This window comes from Taudactylus pleione, unplaced genomic scaffold, assembly GCF_031769625.1.
Source record: "Taudactylus pleione unplaced genomic scaffold, aTauple2 ptg001314l, whole genome shotgun sequence".
NCBI lineage: Eukaryota > Metazoa > Chordata > Amphibia > Anura > Myobatrachidae > Taudactylus > Taudactylus pleione.
In genome coordinates this window covers 11,318,329-11,341,131 of record NW_028285714.1, presented here as the reverse complement: position 1 = coordinate 11,341,131, position 22,803 = coordinate 11,318,329, and the positions used below count along the sequence as shown (strand labels likewise).

General features: G+C 39.8%; 1 protein-coding gene across 1 annotated transcript in view; it reads right to left on the bottom strand.

The window, feature by feature from the left end:
* MAT1A (methionine adenosyltransferase 1A) overlaps positions 1–22,803 on the bottom strand; it is a 57,209-nt gene that overhangs the window by 11,205 nt on the left and 23,201 nt on the right. Inside the window, exons 2-5 of the mRNA XM_088463057.1 lie at positions 12,153–12,230; positions 8,879–9,001; positions 8,469–8,581; positions 6,093–6,236 (exon numbers count right to left, since the gene is read on the bottom strand). Of these exons, the coding sequence (XP_088319183.1) occupies positions 6,093–6,236; positions 8,469–8,581; positions 8,879–9,001; positions 12,153–12,230 (458 nt within the window). The remainder of the gene's footprint in view (positions 1–6,092; positions 6,237–8,468; positions 8,582–8,878; positions 9,002–12,152; positions 12,231–22,803) is intronic.

The window sequence follows — 22,803 nt, the reverse complement described above, 5'->3', positions numbered from 1 at the left end:
ATGACACAGTCGCACACTTGGCACTACTTTATTGATACACGTGCGGCTACTGTGCACACAATTCACAAAGAGAAAAAATATAATTTTTTTTTGGAGTGCACTTTGGGGGAGCACCCCTGATGCACAGATCACCCCCTGGACAACACAATAGCACCCCTCTAGGACTACAGCCTTTATGGGACACTGCACAACACAGTCCAGCCAGCCCCTATAGACTTTGTAGTGGACACAGCCTCTTTGGACAACTGACTGCACAACACAGCCCAGCCAGCCCCTATTACAGCAGCACAACACAGCCCAGCCAGCCCCTATGTATAACAGCAGCACAACACAGCCCTGTCAGCCCCTATGGACTGAGTGGTCACAGCCCCTATGAACAACAGCAGCACAACACAGCCCAGCCAGCCCTAGCTCCCACCCTCCCTCTTCACTGTCCACAGCCGGAGTGAGAAATGGCGCCGACGTAGGGACCTTTTATAGAATCCAAAACCCGCGAGATCCGGAAGGCGGGATGATGACGTTTTGCCTCGATTTCAGATCCGAGTCAGGCGGGAAAAGTCGAGCCTGACTTGGATACGACTCGGATCGGGGGGCTCGGGGGGGTTCAGATTTCAGAAATCCGAACCCGCTCATCCCTAGTGTGTATGCCCAATTGCACGTGCATGTCAGTCGTTCATTGGTACAATGAACAACGCAATACTGCTACAATACAATGCAATACATTTCGTGCTATGGAAGGTCAAGAAAGATGTTAATCAACTGTGCTTAGATACAGTATTAAAGGTACTCAATATGGTAGTCATAAAATTAATTGTTGGTCCACCAGATGGCAGTATGCTTTATAGTCAAAACATGTATTTTGTGTTCGTAAAGCCTTAGAGGCCTATTTATTAAGACCAAAAATACAACCAGTCCTTTGAAAATGGCTGGCTGTTTTCAGGAGGTTTTCAGATTGCTGCATTGTTGAGCATCTGCTGTTAACAATATCAAAAGCAATCTCCATTGCTGTCTATGGGGTAGGTGTAAAGCCCAATATACCAAGCTCAGAAAAACTTAATTTTTTGGTGCTTGGTCCCCTTAGCTAACAACCTTTCTTAAGTGGTGTTAACCCATTATACTATTAGTATATGGTCTACAGTTTACGTATTTTCTATGGAAAAGGAAGCTTAGTATCCTCCTCAGGTAAATACTGATTGCTCATCCAAGTCCCAACCAAAAAGTAAAGTGATCACGTAAGCAATCACTTTACTTTTTAGACTCCTCAGGGAGCCTGTGTCCCTGCATGTAAATATTGAAAAATACCACTGATCCATAATTATTATTGCCGTGATATTCAGTAATAAGAAACTATAATCATTGAGTCTAAAATGCACTGTAACATAGATAGGCCCCATATTCTTTGAAGTTATCTTGTTTTGAGATTATGCAGCATGCACCAATACTGTGTTAGGAATTGCCTTACTGGTAGATATTTTGGTTGGCAGAATGCTGTGGCTTTCATGAGTTTGGATTATTCAATCTCGTTTTTTTGAATTGTTCTGATTATTAGAGATGGTATTTTTCTTCCCTAGCAAAGGTGTGAAGATGATGGCATGCCCACACTGCTTATCTTTGTAGGATGCTGATGGCAAATCAGTTTTATCACTTGATGCTACTGTAGGGCAGTTATTCACTTCTTCCATGTGATTGGTGCAGGACTCTGAAGGAAACCTGATCAGGCAAAGGCCCTCATTCAGAGCCGCTCGCAAAAAGCGAGCACTCGCTATGAATGAGTGCGGCTGCTTTTGTTTTGAAATCCGGCCTCCTGGGCGCTTGCTAAGCTGTGGGTTACAGCTTTAGCGAGTGACCAGGTGATGGTCGCGATGGTCGAGACCATCGCGACCATCGGGGCTTGCGACAAGACCCTTGTGGTAGGGTCTCGTCTACCGCAAGCCACAGGTAGCTTCCTGCTCTAACAGAGCAGGAAGCTCCCTACTGACATCACTGGTGATGTCAGTGGGTCCGCCTACAAACGGCAGGCGTTCCTTCAGGAACGCCTCAGTTTGTCCGCCTCCCCCCCACCCCGCCTACAAAATGGGGCGAGCTGTCGATCAACATCGACAGTCGCCCCATTTGTAGCGAGCCCCGGAGCGAGTGAATTTGTCACTCACTCCAGGGCTTGCGCACGTGCACTGCACGGGCCCTCACCATCGACCTGCTTGCGAGCACATAGCGCTTGCGAGCGGGTCTGAATGAGGGCCAATGTCTTTTTCTATTCTCCTTCCTCTCTAATGGAGATTTCTGGAGATGGTAGCATGGTAGCACAGTGGGCAGCATTACTGAGGTCATGAATAAATGCCTGTGTTTGCATTAGTTTTCTCTGGGTAGGCTGGTTTCCATCCACATTCCAAAAACATATTGTTATTTTAATTGAATTCTGACAAAATGAGCCCTAATATGTATGTGTGTGCACTTATATGTTAGCAAATTAAGAATGTAACCTTAAAGGATGATGTGAAACAACTGGGCTTTTAAATGTACCTGATTCCAGATGCTTGTGTATGACCGGACTGGGTCAATTAGCCCTTCCACTTATAATAATCCTTCTACTGTGATTGGATGGGTGTCTAAATTCATATCTAAAGTGTAGAATTACAGCAATACAATGTATATATGCTGTCTTAATATACTCAGTTTAGAGTGTGCAAGCGATAATTACTATTGTCATTACTGATAATGAGGCCAGGTGGTCTCCACTAAATAAAGAACAATGTTCAATGTTAATTGTCAAAGAGTAAGGAATAGCGCTGTGAAGTTTAAAAGTTGTGATAGCTTTTAAGGATGTGTACTCAAGATTTGAGTTGTATGTTATTTGGTAAATATGTTTTTACCATTAGACTCTAGTGTGATGAGATAATTGTCGCAGATAGGGAACAGAAATGTGAATTTTTTCAGATAATAAAAATATGCTATCGTCATAGGTTATGTCATGATGCACTTGTACTCAAGGAGATTTGTTAGGGGTGGTCAGGTTAACCAGACATATGATTTAAGTCTAGGGGGTCCTCTACTGTTGTAGTGGATATGTGACAGACAGTGATCTCAGACTGTTAATGACCCAGCGCAGTTTAACTGTCTGTACTTTCCGCTATGAAGAACAGGGAAATTGTGCTGAGTTGATCATCTTGTAGTAATATATTCCAGTGGTTATTCAGATTCTTTTTATTGTGTGCTCCAACCTTGTTGTGTTGTGCAACGAAGAAGACCTGTTCCGTGTTGTCTTTATACATCAGAAAAGTCTCTAGGTCCAATTTGCCCCTTTCTTTAAATGTTTTCCCCACTAGTTCTGAATATTGTTTTTCCAAAAACTGCTCCTTCCAACTAGTTTCTTGAGATATGTAATCATAATTTTTTAAGTGTCTTTTAAACTAACTGCAAGTATGTTCCTAGTTTTGGTTGTGAAATGTAGCTACATTGACAGATTTATTGTAAGTTTAGGTTTCTTTTTATTGTTATTGAATGTGTATTTATCTAAATCTTGGCATTTATTGCTGTGTGCGTTTTTGAATATTAGGTTGTTTTTACAGATATTGTTGTTATTTGGGATGAATTGTTTTAATTAATCTTCTGCCCCTTGCCATTTCCACCACAGAACCAGATACTCCCCAAAATCATGATTTACCCAGATTAAGACCTTTTCCCATTTACTGTTGAGATAACATCATTTGGGACAAATCTATTAACCCATGGCCATTCCTGTCTTTATACTGTAGGTATTGCGTGTTGCATGTCATAGATTGGCTCTATTACTGTTGTTATCTACTGTTTGTATTGGGTTGATGTTAGTGTCTAGGTTTAAGAAGTGTGCCTTAATTCTGATTCCTTGTTTATGGTCAATTATTGTGATGTCATGTTTGCTAGTTACCAACCATACTGTAGGTGGCCTGTCTAGTTTGAGTGTCTGCTATGTATATATGTGCACACTGTTGTATGTATGATTTCTGTATTACTAAAGAGATGAAGTTATGTATTTGAAAGGTTAGTGAATCAGTTGTTGATATTATTATCATCGTGGTGTTTTAAGTGAATCTTTATGAATTTTGAGTAAACAGTAAAATACTGGTATAATTGTATGTATGGCAAAGAGGAATTCATATTTCTTTTTCATGACTATACCAGTATTTTGGCTCTGTTTTAAGAGAGTGATGAATTCCCTCTGAAACTCTAGTGTACAGATGAGTCCTTTTACACTATGGCTCAAGTCGCACCAAATCCAGATTTGTCCTCACTCACTGTGAATTCAGTTGCCCCAAACAGCCCCTCATGGCACCCCAGGTCCCAGGCGACTTGACTGTGCTGAATGTCTTTCTCTCTCAAAATGTGCAACTTAGTCACACAGATAAAAGCACTGGAAGCAACACAACTACTTTGCTACATTGCATTGATCAATTTGATGTGTGACATTTGTACAGATGTGTGTGAATGAGTCTAAATCTGTATACACAGTACTACAATGCAGCAGGCACGGCTTTTTCTCATGCCAAGTTCCATCATCTTCATCTGCATCTCTGCACATATTTAATACTAATTCCTGTGCAGTTGAAGTTGCAGCTCAGTGTCTCTAGTTTCTTAAACGTATGGTGCGTACACACGGTACGATAAAAATGCACGATATGAACGATAAGGTTTTGTTCATATCGTTATCGTTTAGATAGTTCATTTTTTGGTGCCTTCCAACCTCAAACGACCAGCGATGCCTTGGTGCGTATGGACGATAACGATATTGTCCATCAGCCGTGCATGCAAGCCAACCTGGTGGATATCGACCAGGTTACTTAGAGATCCACGATCGTTGATCATGGGACGCTGGCCCATTGAGGTGATCGACATCGATCGTCCAGCACACCGGGAAGGTGCAGGGAGATCAGTCAGCGATATCGTTATTGCTGACTGATCGTACCGTGTGTACGCACCATAAGTCCTCAGGACCCCAAACAGTGCATGTTTTCCAGGTCTCTTTACAGAATCACAAGTTAAATAATTAGCTCCACCAGTAGATCTTTTAAAAGGTATCAATGAGTAATGACTACACCTGTGCACCTACTAAGCGATCTTTGAGAACCACTGCTCTAGTACACTTTGAGTGGGGTGAATAAGACTGCGATGTGAATAAGACTCTAAATTGAAAGAAAAAGTCACTATGCTACACCGGTTGTGCGGCATCTCAAGCCATATAGCATATTGAAACTAGGTGGGGACACCTAAGTAGCCCCTCTCAGCGCACCAGGTCCCGTGCTAAGCATCTTTTTCGCTAGCAAACACAACCAATGGAGCTTGCAACATTTGAAAATCTGTCTATGACTGAGTCTGAATCTGTGTAAAAGGGCTCTGATGCGAGCAGCCATGGCCAAGTTCTCTTGTGTTTCATCTGCGACTTTGTACGTACGTCATACCAATTCGTGTACTATTAAAGTTGCATCTCTGATACACTGTGAGTGGCTTTCACTGCATAATTGAAAAAAAATATGGTAAACTACTTGTCTCGCAATGTCTCAGTCGCACCCGATGTCTCGCATCAATGGCGTAAAGACACTCAGTGTATGAAAACTTGATATGTATTGGTCTCTCCCTGGATCTACTTTGATTCTGTTATGTAGTCAGTCTTGTCAATGAGAAGTATCTCTCCCCATTTGTCAGCTGCTTTAACAGGTTTGAATATAATTCATATCCAAACCTATACTAGACCAATCTATTGTTTTAGTAGGAGAAACTAGTGAATACTTAATAGTCCAGGAATCTATAGCTTTGCTGTACATTTGCATGGTGTGGATGAATGGGGAGTGGTCTGAATGCATCTAGGTCTGTCCTAATTTGTCCCTAATTTTTATTTTTAAATGTTGGGAGGTATCATCAGATTAATTTATCACTCATCACCTCCTCATCAGATTTTCACACCTTCACAGAAATACCTCCTGCCACAAAACACACAAAAATCTTGTTGAGGTGCATCTGTGCTCTTTATCAGTGAAATATCACTATCACTGACCTTGATTAAAGGCATAAGGAGAGAAAATCACTGGAAAAAAGTTACAACATTTACTGCTTCCTGGTACCTGTGTTTTGGAATCTGGTCTAAGCCATGGTAGCGCCCCATTGCGTCTTAATTCTGCAAGTTTTGCATTAAGCTTGTGGGCAAGGACAATAGTCAATGGCATGTACTCATTTGTCTCATCTGTTGCATATCCAAACATCAAACCCTATAGCAGAAATGATAGAAACAAAATTCAAAATAACTGAAAATAATAAGAGTATATATGTTGTAAAACACCATTTATTCTATCTTAAATAAATCCACTTTATTTAATCAGATGCGAGTACTGCTCCCACCTTCCAACCAAAACAAGTCAGATTGAGGTAACTTTTTATATACTCTGCCAGAGGATGTCGGTAGCCAACCAAAAAAATTAGGTAAGATTTAATTTACAATGTTAACTCAATGCCTAATATGTCTATAAATGACCACCTCTTTATGACTAGTAGTTTGCACCTCAATGACAGGAACACTTTTTGCATTTTGTATAGTGTTGGTTTTGCTGGAAATCCCTTTTTCATTATTATTAAGTCCTATTGAGTCTAACTACAAAATGTTATAATGTCTTTTTCAGACGAGTTTCATTTGGTAGCATATTGGATTTGATAGTTTGATTTTAAGTGCATTTGTAGGGAAAAATTCTAAATCACCAAAAATGCCTTTCATGCTCTGTAACCCATAGGCTACGCTGTACTGACTATGGGTTATCAAACATATAAATGTTCTCATGGTTTCAGGTAATTATAGGGCAAAGAGCAACGGGGAAAATAATCTAACTTTTTTCTCTTCTAGAGACTCCAAAATTAGTTTTCTGTTGTAGTAGACCCAATGCAAATAGGAGTAGTGACTAGGAGATATTATTATTATTATTATTATTATTATTATTATTTCCATTTTGCAATGAAATTCCATAAACTGGAATTTTCTTTAACCTATTGGGAATTACATATAAATTCAGTATGTAAAACACATGCTGAGTTAGGTGTGCATCCATTTACTTAGAGTTAAACATAAAGACAGGTTTGACAACGGTCCTGAATATCAGTGGACACCAAAGTAAGTTGCCCTGTATACTGAAACTGTACCTGATCATTATTGTTTTATTACATTCATAGCATAATAGGATTCTTATGCTTACGTTAAATCCTTTAATTAATACAGCAACATATGCAACATAACAAATCCTTATTCTGCATATTAGACAAACTGTAATGATTATTGTGTGTTTATTGTTATATATTTATAACCAGGGATGTTTATCCTTGTTATGCCTCAGAGGATAGTTGAGGTACAGTAGGATCCCAAGAAGTAACCTGAGATTTCAATCAGTTCCAACCAGTTCCAACCTTTCCCTATACTGTCCATACTGTTCTGGCACTCATTCTAGCAGCTGGTGATCAAAGTGATGGGGAGATGGAGAGATATATGTTGGGGGCCATGTGGTGACAGTCTTGTCTTTGCCCCCTAAAGCAAGCTGCCACCTGAGAGATTGCACATTAGCACTGATTTAAGGTAAACATTTTTAGACATAGCTAAATGTAAAGGAGTATATTATATATACATATATCATAAACAAGATATGATGAGGATTATTCCAAAGTCCACAAAGACCACCCATTACGTGACGCTTTGATGCATTGGCTTAACAGCTAGAAGTATATTATAAAATAGTGGCAACAATGTAATGACAGTCATCTTAATGAGATGTTCACTCATTTGTATCCTCATTGAAATCTCCCAACTGATTTGGAGTAATTTTAACTAGTTTGTATCAGTTTTATCGTCAACTTTGTGACTCTTTATGGTTTTATGGGAAAAAATAAACCAACACAAACTATTTCACAAAAGTAACTTGGGTATATCATATGACTATAACTGTACAAACCCAATATGTATGTAAGAAGGATGTGAGAGCTGGGCATATGCAGATGACTGAATACTGTATGCCTGGCCCCACAAACCTATAACCCCTGCAAATCATGTATTATGATATTGCTAAAGAGTAAATCTATCTGATGAACAGTTTTAGGTCTATTTTATACATATAACTAAAAAACTAGAACACTTATCCTTGCAACTTGTCAGCTACCCAGTAGCACTAGCGCCTAGCTGTTTGGTAACAACAATATTTAAATAAAAAATGTTTTTTAGAATTAACGCTGGGAGTAGCTGCCTACAAAGTACTGAGGTACTGTAGTAGAATTGAAGGCAATATAATAGTACAAGCTTGTTGTAATATTTGAAATGTCATCTGAACGTGCAGCTTTGAGGAAAAGCTGCCCTTGTTTCAACATGTTATATTTTTTTCTATTATTTATGCCTAACAGAATAAACAATCCATGATCACTACATATAAGTGGTAGAAGAATGTTACATATAGCAATATTGACCATGGTACCTGATCTCCAGCTCCAATGTCCTCCTCTTTACGATCTAAATGAACACCTTGTGCAATATCAGGAGATTGCTGTTCCAGAGCCACAAGCACATTGCAGGTTTTGTAGTCAAAACCTGGCAAAAATACATTAATACATTGTAAGGAGAAGTACACAGCAAATATAACACATGCAAGAGTAGGCAACATTTTTGTATAAATGATCAATATTCACGTTTGCTGAAATAGAAAAGTTTTGTACCATCATTTTGTCACAACTATTTAGCCTGATTATTGTCAGCCTAGATGTGCATACAATCTCATATTATTATTACTATTACTGTAATAATAATAAAAATAATAATCTCTAGTAACACATAATTGTAATTATTAGGAATGTGGTGGTTGCAGAAAAAAAAAATTATTTAACCAACCTTTTTCAGAATCATCATATCCAATGTACTTAATGGTGTCACGAACCACTTTCTGGTAATCGACTACTCCCCGGGATGTGATTTCCCCACAAAGTAATACCATCCCAGTTTTACACACCGTTTCTGAAAGGCAAATAGATGGCTTTAAAAAAAAGTTCTCATGTCTAATGTGTTTTTTGACACAACAAAGCTAACTAATTTAAATACAATATTCAGGATAATGCTATTGGCAGATTATAAGGATGGTCATGGTGGGGTGTAATGTAGTGGAGTCACAGGGGTAAATTTACTAAAGTGAGAGTTTTTAGAAGTGGAGATGTTGCCCATAGCAACCAATCAGATTACATTTAAATAGCTAGAATCTGATTGATTGCTATGGGCAACATCTCCACTTCTAAAATCTCTCATTTTAGTAACTTTATCCCATAGGGTGTATTTGCAGCTGGTTGCCAGTCTACATGGTTAGCCATATGAGGGTGCTGCCCACAAGTTGAGAGTGTGGCAGGCTTTCTATTCAGCCCCCAGTGTGTCTATATTTTATTGTGGCTCTGCTGTTTGTTATGTAGCCACTACAGAACACTGCAGATGCTCACATCCATTTTCATTGGATACATTAGAAAGGAATTAAGCAGCACTTACATGGCTAATCAGGAATGGTGTTTAATAGGAGCACTCCCATTTAAACTTTAAGCCAACTGTAAAGTTCTGTGGAGTATCCTGGTGTTAGGTAAATACTAATAATATTAATAACTGATAAAGCCCACTTATTGGTCACACGACCATCTGGCAAGATAACAATTTTTAAATGAAACGAAGAAGCCCCAGGGAAAATTGCCTTAGACTTTAACATTTAAGTTGAAGCTCTCATTAATGTAAAGGGTACATAAATATATTGCAGTGCTCCTGTATGCCATTTAACAGAAGGTGCAGAGTTGCATAAACCTAAAGGCCCCCATACATCAGCAATTGATTGCAACAATCATGCAATTTGCAATCGATTGTGGCATCTCTGCAATCTGCAATCGATTGAAAAAGGGAAAGATTTTTATACACAATCGATTGCAAATTGCACGATTGCTGCAATCAATTGCTGATGTATTGGGGCCTTTACTCGTATTTGATGACTTGGCTCCACCTGCAGCTGTACAATGCCGCAATTTGTGGCACTGTACAGTAATAGCGAACGAAGATACCATACGTACCTACCGTTGTAAGATATAGCAGGAACCTGCTCTTCCTTACAGAATTTTAGCAGCACAGAGCTATAATGTGGGAAGCATTACGGTTAAAGTAACATACGTCAGTATTTCCAGGTAGGATGACAACTATAACCAACCAATATAAGATGTCAGACAAAGGTTTTTTCACAAACTACATTTGAACCCAATGGCAATCTTGATATACAGTAGTAGTGATAGGAGCCACAATATTGTAACTGTTCTAGATTTTCTTTTTTAAATATTTATCAAATGCATTGTAGCTGTCTAGTAAAACATATGGGGAGATGTATCAAAGCTTGGAGAGAGATAATGCAGCAAACAATCAGCTTCTGTAATGTTAGAGGCTGTTTCTGTAAAATGACAGAAGCTGATTGGTTGGTACTTTATCTCTCTCCACTTTCTCTACAAGTTTTGATACATCGCCCCCATAGTTTTAAACATGGCTAAGTATGGGTCAGTGTGCATCATTAGAATACAGAGTTAAGCTGCTGTAAATGTATTCTCTTTCAGAGCAAATTTGATCCTGCATGGGCAAATGTGTAGAGCAATTTTGGTCTTTTTCAATCTCATTGGCTAGTTATTATTTTGTGCATGGGTCTAAAACAATTCTTGTGTCTCATACTGGACACATACTGTACTATATTCAAATTAGCCTCACATTTCCATTTGTGTGATATCTTAAAATGAGAGTAATGCCCTTGAGTGATATGTTTGAGATTGTTCAGATAATATTTATACTTGCACGCCAAGATAGACAGATTGGCAGCCTGTGTAAAGCTAGGTACCCAATTGAACGATGTAATAAATGATGTGACAATCGTTCTAATTGCACTAATCCCAGAACACACTATGCAATCTTGTGAATGACGGCACAATATATAGTGGCGGGGGATTGCATCCAATTAATGGTGTTTCCTGTACACACTCTGAAAATATTGATTTTACCAATATATTGTGTGGTCATGTGGTTATGCGTACACACTACACACTGTGCACCACATCATACATCGCATTGTCCTATCTGACGTGCAGCACATGAGATGGGATGATGCGATGAATGACGTGTGTAAATGACAGATTGGGTGTACACACTATACGATGGTCATGTAGATTGGTGGAAAGTAAAATGATTGCCCAATATACTGAATAGTGCGTACCCAGTTTAAATGGCAGACTTCCCACCTGACCTGAGTTATGAGTGAATATTCCAATATCAAGGTCCAAATGAGACAACCTCTCTATATAATATGTGCTGAGTGTGCAGATTAGCTGCATATCATATAACTATACAGGAAATTATATGTTTTATGTTTGTCTTCAATGTTGTCCTATTTGTTTATATTTTATTTTTTATTTATTTTTAAAAAATATATATATATTTATTTTATTGTCTTTGAAACCATATGTATTAACATTGACCCATGAGCTTACCGCTCTTTTCAGCCATTTTTATGATGACCACTTCCGTTTTTTTCATTATTGCTTAATAAAGTTTTCCCTATAAAAGGAAGTATCCAGCGAGAAGGAAACCATCCTTGAAAAAGTACCTAGGCAGTTAAGAAACGCGTTGGACCCCAGTGTTAGCATGGAGGAAGAACAGTGGAGCATCACCGGACTACAACTTGACGATCTCCCCGACCCGCTGACGTCATTCTGTGCCGCTGCTCACAACCACCACTACCCCACTTACACTTTGTGTGGCTTCCTGTGCAGTGCAGGCAATACAACACGCTGCCAGCACTAGAAGCTACAGACAAAGGTAGGGACAGCTAGGTCGCATTGGATCTAAACTGCCACTGCATGCTTGCTTGGACCTGCCATCAATTTTTTCCTAAAAGAGCTTAAACATATGGTTTCATTGTTTTATGTTTGTTCGTTTGTTTGTTTGATAACTTTTTTCTTTTCCCCGATTTAGTTTTAACAAGCGCTCGTTTTCCCTTTCTATACAGGAAATATGGCATCCTGAAAAGTTTTTGAAACCAGTCAATATAAGTTACGTTTACATGTGCCCTTTCATTGCATTGTCCAGCTACCATATTCCCAGTACTACTTACCACAAGCAACCTTTGCATCAGGATCCTGTTGTAGATGGGCATCAAGAACAGCATCACTTATCTGGTCACAGATCTTGTCTGCAAAAAAAATATATAACACACACGTGTATATATATATATATATATATAAGATATATATACGATATATATATATATATATATATATATATACACACACATATCTTATATTGAGATCTCGGAGATCAATAGCATTTCAAACAAATGGATTTTGCATTATTACTGTGACAGAAATGTGTTTAATAAGGGACAATACTAGCAAGCTACCCTAATAGTGATCTGCACTAAATCAAAATACTGTATATGCTATCTGCAACATTTTATGACTAAATATGCTGTTAATATTGCATTTCAATAATATAATATTTATTGCATTTCTCAAAAATGTAACCAGTAACATCCCTGTTTGGGCTGCAGAGAAATTATTTAGTGTAATATGTTTTGACACTTCATGAGTGTGGTCATTTGGGAACACACACAGTAATATTATTGGACTTTCTCTGAAACATTCTGATGCAATGGCAAGCTTGTATTACAATGTTCCATTCACTGTTGTATGCAGTGTTTACTTGTCACACTTGGACGCACGTGGAAGCAGTAAATCTAATACAAGTAATATGAGACAACAGTTAATATCTACAGTAAATAGTAGTTATTTGTGTAAACAGATGTTATGAATACTAATCTTATTCATAATCACTTAGGCTTATAGCACATAGGTAGGTGCATTTATGTTAAAAATACAGTACATAAAGAGCAACATATTACAGAGGCATTTAGCTGGATTAATATGAATTATTTGAAAAGACTCTAGATACATATAAAATAATAATATAATAGTAGAAAATGCCTTTGCATCTTTGCCCTAAGACTTCTCATTGAATAGCATTCAATATTTTTACCAGAGCATGTAATAACTAGCAACACTAGTAGCGCTCAGACTGTTGCACTTAAGTTAAGGAACAAAACATTAGTTATGTATTTTAAATATTGTTCCATTGCTATTTCTTTAACTTCCCACTCTCCTGCAACCACAACCTCATATTATCACACAATTGTAGTGGTTAGCATTACTGCTTCACAGCACTGAGGTCTAGGGTTTGATTCACAACAGGGCTCTAACTGTGTCCAGTTTGTATGTTCTCCCCAAATTTGCATCATTTTCCTAAGGGCACTGTTTGTGTGTGTATGTGTATGTGTGTGTATTGTATGTGTACATGAGTTAGATAATATAGATTGTACACTCCCTTGAGACTGATATAAATGGGCAAATATTCTCTAAATAGCAATCTGAAAATATATTTTATCATTCTAGATTCCGTATACTTTCTCCTATTATTTCTATTATTATTAACCGTTACTTATATGGCACCACAAGAGGTCCACAGTATCTTACAAAGAAAATAGTGCAAAAAACTTAAGTACAAAACACTGTAGAACATACAGTAACAAACAAGCTAGAAAAACATTTGTCAAGTGCCAAAAGTCATGGAATAGCAGTATGTAAAGGTAATGGTAGGTGGTGCCACTGTACTGTGATGTCTTGGAAATGCCCAGACTTGCATCATTTGTACTCTGATATGTCATGAGTCAGTTTGAACACTAGCTAGGCTGCTCATGGCAAGGTGATGTAAATTATCAGAGTTTGAAAGGGGCATTACTATGGGTGCCCGATGGATGGGACATTCCATTTCCGAAGTTGTACAAACATTCAACATTCCTTGATCTATTCCTGGAATTTCCTGTGTCACGTGCATACCGGGAATACTCATGGAAGGCATTACCACCACCTTGGACAGCTCAGTGATAATGATCGTGAACAGCGGCCAGGGCAATAACTAGCTATGGGTGACTGGTGCTGCCACACAAAGCGCAGTGCTCTGTAGGTGTCCCTGTATCTGGCTAGCACCAGAATCGTAGATGCAGTGCCACCCACAGTGCAATGCCTGATATTTAAAAGGGCAATACTTTTATTAGCAAGAATGTTCATGAATGTACCTCAGAATGATGGTGACATACCATAATTAACAGACCTGCTCAGTAAACTGCTTTCAACATTATTACTAACCAATCAGCGCATGGCACCTCATTAACTAAATTCTGAGATTAAGTATGGATCTGCATGCTGTCCAGTCAGCAAGCAGCAACAGGAGATCCCAAAAAGATACAGTGCTGCAGTAGGTGGAGAGAAGTGGGTTGGGAGGGGGGGGGGTGAATGACAATAGGGGGAAGGTTTTTGTTTCTATTTTATTTTGAAATATGTGTATGTCCAAATTTTAAAATTCTACTCTGCTTTTACTGTAAGCTGTCTTGAAAGAGAGGTGCCTGTCATTGTTGTCCATGTGTCTGGTCATGTAATGTTTGTTTGTGTCCTTGCCATATGAATATGATGTCGTTGATGAATCAGCACCATAGGAGAGGTCCTGCCCGAATCTATGCCCCTTTCAAATCGTATCCTCCTCCTACTTACTCATAAATAGTTTGGCATAACTCCGGGTGAACCTGGTCCTCATAGCTGTCCCTATACATTCTAGGAAAAGTTGTTGTTGAACCAGAGTTGTGTTTCAGGATGAATGGGATTGCATTTGTGATGAAGTCTGTTTGTTCTAGATGTAATGATGTGTCTTAGTTTAGAAAATGTTTTGTGCTTTCAATGCCTTGTTTATGGTCTAGGATCATATAAAATGATGTCATGTCACTTGAAACTTACCACATGTTTACAGTCTATGTGATGTCTTCTAGCATCTGTAATATGTGGATTGAGTGCCTAAGATGTGATTTTTGAGTTGTGACATACTGTTGTAAGAAATGGTCAATGTATAGAGAAGGTCTGAGGTAAGCAAGTTTATGCCCAAGATATTGGGCCTGTCTGGTAAGTGATCTTTGTCTTAATATATTTTAGGGTCATAATAAAATACAGGAATTACCGGATGTGATGGGTTCAGGAATACAAATTCTTTTTTGTTTAGTATGCCTGTACTCTGGAATTGTTTGAGGAAAGTTTGAAGTTCTGTGTTAAACAACAAGCCCAACTACCTCAGTAGTGAAGTAGAGTCACTAATACTACACTTACGGTCAGTGGGAACATTACAAGATGAATTGTTTCTACTAATTGGCAGTTATTAAGAGACTGAGGGCCTGATTCAGAGCCGCTCGTAAGCGGCCGCTCGTTCTTTCCGAGCGATGTTTGCCCAACTGCGCATGCGTACAGATCGTAATACGCATGCGCGAACCAGTCAGTGCGGCCGAAAATCGTTTGTTCGCTAAATAGCGAATGCCTGCTATTTTGAGTGACAGGAGGAGGCGTATGTGGGTGGTAACAGGGGAAGGTGCTTGAAAACGGGAAGTGGAGATCCGAACGCAGGCGTGCTTAAAGGTCAAAACGGGCGTTTTAAGGGTGTGCATAATTAATACAGCAGCGTCATTGACCACGTCACTGGGTTATTTTATAGTCAGAACTGCTCGCAAGATTGCGGTAGGAAAAACCAACCACAAGAATAGCGAGCAGTTCATATGCTGGTCGATGTACTCGATTAATTTAATAAATAGCGGACATGACGTAGAATGCGAGCGGCCAGGGGGCGTATTTTTCCAAAAAACGACCGCATGTTTTGTTCGCTCGTTCAGACCTAGAGGTGTGAACAGACCGCAAAGAGCGAACGGTTCATTTGAATAGCCACCCCTTTTTTTCTGAACGAGCGAGCGCAAATAGCGTCCGGCTCTGAATGAGGTCCTGAATTCCTACAAAGACAGAGTATCTGGGCATACAACTTGGGTGTCCACCACCCAGGTGGCACAAAGAAGGAATATAGCTAGTTATACAAAGGCTGCTGTTAAAGAATAACCCTACACCCCACAATCTCATAGGAGTCCTCCATATAGAGTGGGAGTATACCGGTCTCCTGCTGTCTTAATAAATAAACACATTTTGTCACTCAGCATTTGTACACTCTTTATGTAAGGTTCATACACATATCCTCTCAGTTAGATCATCCTCACACTCCTCCCTACCTCCAGACTAGCACATATACTTACCCCTCAAACCTACCCCCCTCATGTCATTCCCCCCCACCCCCCTCATTTCTCTACCTACTGCAACACAATCTTTTCCATTAAATATTAAAAAAAAATATTTGGGAATTAACACAATAATAAAATAAAACTGGGTATTAATAGACAGAAATATAAGAGAACCCTGCTTGCAGGTTTACAATCTATAGGATTATGATATTTATATTTTAATACATGTTAAATTCAAAATTTTGCATAGTGGTCCAGCCAGGTTGCAAGGTTAAATGTTACATGGTACAGTAGAGATTACTTTTATTTCCACATACTGTATACTATTAACACTGGTGCTCCCTCTCAACTGTACAAAAGCCCACTCAGAGCCACGCCGATGTCACTACCTGGCCCGTGATGTTTCCAGTCAGAGGACTGGGAGTCAGTGTGACTAGGTGGGGAGGCAGCAGTAATGAGGAGGAAGTCCATACGACTTTCTCATCAGCTAATTCCGGGTGTTGATGAGACCTGACCAGAGGCGCGGAGTCTAACTCATTGGTGGTTTTCACCGGTGACCCATCCAATTGGAATATGGATTTAGCTGCACCCAATGAGCAGGTTGTGGCCCCCTGATGAAGGACCTAGCAATTAGCAACTGACAGAGAGACAAGAAAAGACAACTGCATGGCTGGAGATTATCAGTGGTGAATATCGGTAATCACTGATGTTAGTAATACTGAAGTATATTGGTAGAGACTGATGTAGAATATCACTGGAGAGTATCGGTAGTAACCAATGTTGAATACCACTGGTAGTGACTGATGTTGAATTTCAGTGAAGTGGCTGATGTTGAGCATCAGTGACCGATGCTGAATGTCAATGATAGTTACTGATGTTGAATATCACTGAAGAATATTGGTAATGACTGATGTTGAATATCACTGGTATTTACTGATCTTGAATATCGATTGTGACCGATGCTGAATATCATTGGAGAACAGCAGTAGTGAATGAAGTAAAATATCACAGAGACTGGTGAAGCATACTGAGGATACAACAGCATGGAGCCTGGAACAGCAATCCGAAGCTAGCAGCTACTAGATACGAGAAGTTGCTCAGGAGATTTCCTGTTTCCTGGAGTGCTGCTTTATACCCTTAGGTAGCTGTCCATTGGAGGAGAGAGTCAGCTGAGAGGTGACCATGCTACCATTGGTGGTGGGTCTGGTCAGGTGAGACAGACAATATGGCTGTGCCCATGACCACCTTCGCGGGAACTCCGATATGGAGGATTGTGTGGAAGTCAACAGGGCCCCAGGAATAATACTCAGATTGACACCTGCATCTGACTGCGTGCCTAGTAAGGGGAAGCCGGTGCCACAGTGAGTAATGGCCGATCCCAGACAACAGATTTCTGTTGGCTCAGGTGTTTTTTCCCCCATTACATTTTAAGCTTCCTCATTACCAGGAACATCCTTAGATTATGCTTGTATATCTTGTTGTAATATAGCCAGGATTAAGACTCTATTTCAGGGTTCTCTAAAACAGATCCCTAAATTCTAAGATGTTTAGACAAATATTGGTATATCATTCAAAGGAGATTAATATCTAAACACAATTTTAGCAGGTAGTCTGAGTAATACATACATGGGAGCAAAGTATTTGAAATACCATTTGCAGCATAGACATTTGGCAATATTTGTTGGCAGTGCAGCATAAATATGGAGAGAGTGGAGCAGCAGTTTCCAAGACAGTCTGTTCCTCCAATGAAGCCACATAGGGGTAGATTTACTAGATCTTCAAAAACAGACAAGTGGAGGTGTTGACCATAGTAACCAATCAGATTCTATCATCAGTATGCAATAGAGCAGTGGTTCTCAAACTTGGTCCTCAGGACCCCACACAAGTCACGTTTTCCATGTCTCCGAGCAGGAGTGCAGGTGTATTCATTACTCACTGACAGATTTTAAAAGATGCATATGTGGAGCTAATTATGTCACTTGTGATTCTGTGAGGAGACCTGGAAAACATGAACTGTTTGGGGTCCTGAGGACTGAGTTTGAGAACCTGTGCAATAGAGGACAGATATAATCTGATGCTAAGGGCAACACCACCACTTTTCATTTTTTAAAAGCTTTAGTAAATCTACTCTACAGTGTTGAAACAGTTTGGTTGACCATTAGCTACTTTATTATAATTAATTACTATTATTATTATTATTATTATTATTATTACTATTTTTTTTTAATGCACATGGACACATGTATGACAAGTTGTGATTGTATTGGGAGGTACATTTGTGAGTAACCATCAACTTCCTCAAAGTTCCTGCTGTGGAACAAAATCTTGTGGTTTATATATCATTTTGGTGGTTGTGATTCAGTTTTAGACAAAAACATGAGTTTATTTTTGTTAGCTCCGATGTGTCCAGTGAGGGACTGGGGCATGCAGGGCCCACCAGGGAGTGCAGTGGTAGGGGCCCAAGCTCAAGGGGTGTGGCCAGCCACTAGTGCGGGGTGTGGCCAGCTACTAGGGCAGGGTGTGGCCAGCCACTAGGGTGGGGTGTGGCCAGCCAAAACAGATGAAACTGGCCAACCATTAGAGAGGAAATGCAAGAACAGGGCCCCTTTATAAAAAAGGAAAATGGGATCTGTCAGCACCACCCACTTTGATTGGCAGGATGGCTAATCTCAGGGTAGTTTCCATACAAACAAATCAAGCACCCAAGTTTATCTATGACCCTGCTTCACCGCTAAAGGAGCGGGTGGGGTCTCAGGCAATAGGGTCCACCAGGGATTTCCCCTGTACTCCTGTGGGCCAGTCCGACCCTGGGTGTGTCTTGTTGAGACAATTATAAGTAAATTAAAACATTTACAAAAATTATACATCCATTTTGGCAACACTTTATACACACACACACATTATTTAAATAAGTCATTTTTAATATCTATAACAAGCTTTTTGCTTAATTAGAATTCAGTGGCTTGTGAGAATTATAAGTTTGTTGCATGTAAGAATCATACAAAAAAAGGCAAAACAGAAAACTGTATGCCAATTAAAAACAAGCACAGATGTTTGTATCTTAGGTGATAACATGGCTGGTTGATTCAGGTGTCATTTTCCCTGGAGTCCTAGAAACTATTGCCAGTTCTTAGTGCATGGAAAGTTTGTATGAAAGAGATGGAGGACCGGATCTATTTATAATCCCATCTCTTTTTACAAAATCTCTAGGGCCATCTGTCCCATCACATAGTTCACTACATACTAAAACAGTAATCGCTTTAAAGATGCAGTAAAACATACATATTAAGTTATTAAGTGAAAGCACTTTGGGTGAAAAATGAAAAGTGACTGTAAATGAAAAAACTATTACAGTAATACAAATAACTTAGCTTCCCACCTGGCTATCATTATTGTTTGAGAATTTAATTTACAAATAAGTTGTATATAACTTAATTATTATACTTTTAATGGTATCTATTGAACTATCCTATATTTTCCTCTTTAGGCTATGATTGGTTAAAGGAAAAGTACCTTGAAGTACCTTGAAATAATCCGTGGAGCTAATGGATGAAATGATCATGATACAAATATCAGGCACAGACAGAGGCGCCGAGAGGGGGGGGAGCAGGTACAGATTACCGGGGCCCCAGCTTCCTGAGGGGCCCGGCGGGGGCCCGGGTCCGGCGCCGCTCCCCCTCCCTCACAGCAGCCCAGCACACAGCATGTGCTGAGCTGCAATGGAGACTGCTCATGGCTATGCCTGTGGGCGGGAGCGATCACACTGATCGCGCCCCCCTGGCTTTGAGCAGGGCTGAGGGGGCCCAGAGCGCCCCCCTCCAAGCGGCACTGCAAATCTTTATTTATTAATTTTTTTCCGGGAAGGGGGCATGGCCACGCCTTCCACGATTAGGCCACGCCCCCTATTACCCTGGCCCGCCGCGGCTCTCATCGGGCCAGGGCACAGGTGGTTTATTATTATTAATAATAATAATAATAATAATAATAATAATAATAGTAATAATAATAATATTTGTTAGTACCAGCATTTAACATTGCTCTTTAAATTTGGCAACAAAACAGTAATAAAACAAGACTGTAGAAAAAGAGTCGGACATATAGAGGTAAGAGGACCCTGTTCACAAGCTTAAAATCTATAGGGAAGTAAGCATTTGATACTTCAGTCTAAGGGGCAGATTCAGCATTACGCGTATGTTTAATGATGAACGCAGCTTCCCGATTATCGGGAAAATGTGTGTGCGCAGGGCCTGCGAATGTGCAGAACAGGTCCTGCGTGATTGCGCACAGCACCTTCTATGCCTCTGCCTTATTTACAGGCCTGACCAAAAATTGGCTACAATCAGAGACATTAACTGAACCCTAGATGGTTGAAAAAGTTGTCATGGACCATTACCTGAGGTCCCTGCCCATGGCTTTATGCAAGTGGGTGAGCACGGGGATCCTAAGACAGCTGACCAGATAGTAGAGATGGTGGAAAGGTATCTGGCGGCAGAGGAACTACTGGCTATACCGCAGCGGCCCCTAGATCCACAACAGCGCACTTTGGTGAAACCTGGTAAGACTGTTCCTTGGGAAAAGGGTCCTGGGTGGATAAGAGAACTTAAAAATTAAGAGACTCTGGGCGCTCAGTCCAAGATGGGTCAGTGGGGCCAGAAAGGTCTCAGCTGCCTAAAAGACTTGACAGTGATGTGATTAAATGTTTTAGGTGTATTATGCCAGGACATGTTGTTGCTAATTTCCCAGTTGTTCAAGAATCTGAATATCGCAGAATGTCTTACTTTGCTAGGCTAGCCTGTACTGTTTCGGCTGAGTCCGAAAAACAAATGTGTGAGATTGTTATGGGAGGTAACCGGTTAAAGGCATTGTTGGACTCAGGAAGTGTGAAAGATGGGTTAATAAATGCTTTAAAAGGCCAGCAGATAACTGTCGTTGTAACTTGCAAACATGGTGACACCCATTTGTGGTTCAGCTATGTTTAATGTGGGAATGGTCCCTTCCTTAATGTACTCTCCTAGATTCCCCCAGATGCCAGCAGATGTCATTCTCATGTCATTGGTCCATATAAAGTCTTTAATTTTGGCTAAAACGTCTCTACAATGTGCAAACTACAATTTGAAACCTACATTTCCCAAGCACCCCTGCGGCCGTCCGGATACTTCCGGTTCGGTGAATGGCAGACATAGCCACTAGTAGACCGAAGTTTTGGGCAGATAGAGAATAGGGTCCGACCGGCGAACATTCCCCGGTATTAACAAAGAACATAGGACCATTAGGAGCCATATTTGAGCGAACATCGCCCGCGGACCGGAAGTGACATCGAACAAACATCATCCGCAGACCGGAAGTGATACCTTTCTAACACTATGGACCAGCACTATAAATACAAGACACTTGTGAACATACCTCCACACCTTGATATATTGATTGACATCTCGAAACGCGTTGGTTCTGGAGGCTACACAGGAAAGGGTTTTTGCACCATTCAATAGACCAAGAGGTATGTGTTTTTTTCAAATACCATCTGGGGGAATCTAGGAGCCGGCATGCATATATTCCCCCTTTTTACACATACCTCTTCCAGCAAAACTTTTTTCTGTTTGAATGCAGTTCCCTCTTCCCTTGCAAATTGTTGCATATTTATAATATGAATTTATGTCTTTTATACACCTGTTTTGGTGTTTTATTGTTAAGAGTAAATAAATATATTTTTTGCTATCCTTGATTGGGTACATATACATTTTTTCAACTGGTGGAGACACAAAGATACCTAGATGGGATTTACCACACAGCACACAGTGTGAGTATTGGTATGTGATTTTTTGGTATTCATTACCCTCAGCTTCATTTAAATGTCTTAAGAAGTTCTACACTTTAAGGATAAAGAAACCTTTACAAGTTTCTCACTTGCACCGTGTATACGTAAGTCAGGTGTGTTATCCTGATAGTGGAAAGATATGCCATCAGCCTAATTCTGTGTCTAATAATACACCTAAGAGTTAAAAGAAATCTTTATAAGCTTTCAATTGCACCCTACATCCGTAAGTTAGGTGCGTGATATTTAGAAGATATTTCTGTGATACAATTGCATTTTCTCATTCGGAACATTTTTGTTCATTTGTACCAGTAGACAATGATCTGGCACATTCCCCTATAATTTTAGGAGAACACTTTAATCATACGAATCTGTAGATAGATCTACCCCCTAGACACATAGGGGATTAATATCCATTACAACTTATAATAGTGACTATCTACATATCTAAGAAACTACGGTTTGGAGATACATCTCTTATCTTTTTGTACTTCCATTTTTATATATGTATACATGAACTGGGTCAGATGAAAGGAAAGAGGAACATCAAGTGACATTCCAACAACAATACTATCTATACCATCAAGAGATAAGTATTTTTTCCTTGAGTACCTTACTTATCACAAAAGACAGCGCCATTTGTTCACATCTAATGTGTCTTCTGGTGTGGATAAGCTGAAGTCTTTTTTTGCAGCGTCATATTTTTCCCCTACCACTTTGTTTCCAATATAAGATGGCGACTGTTGTACCCATTTTCAAAGAACATATGGAGCAGGCCCAACAAGCCCAACAGAGAGTGTG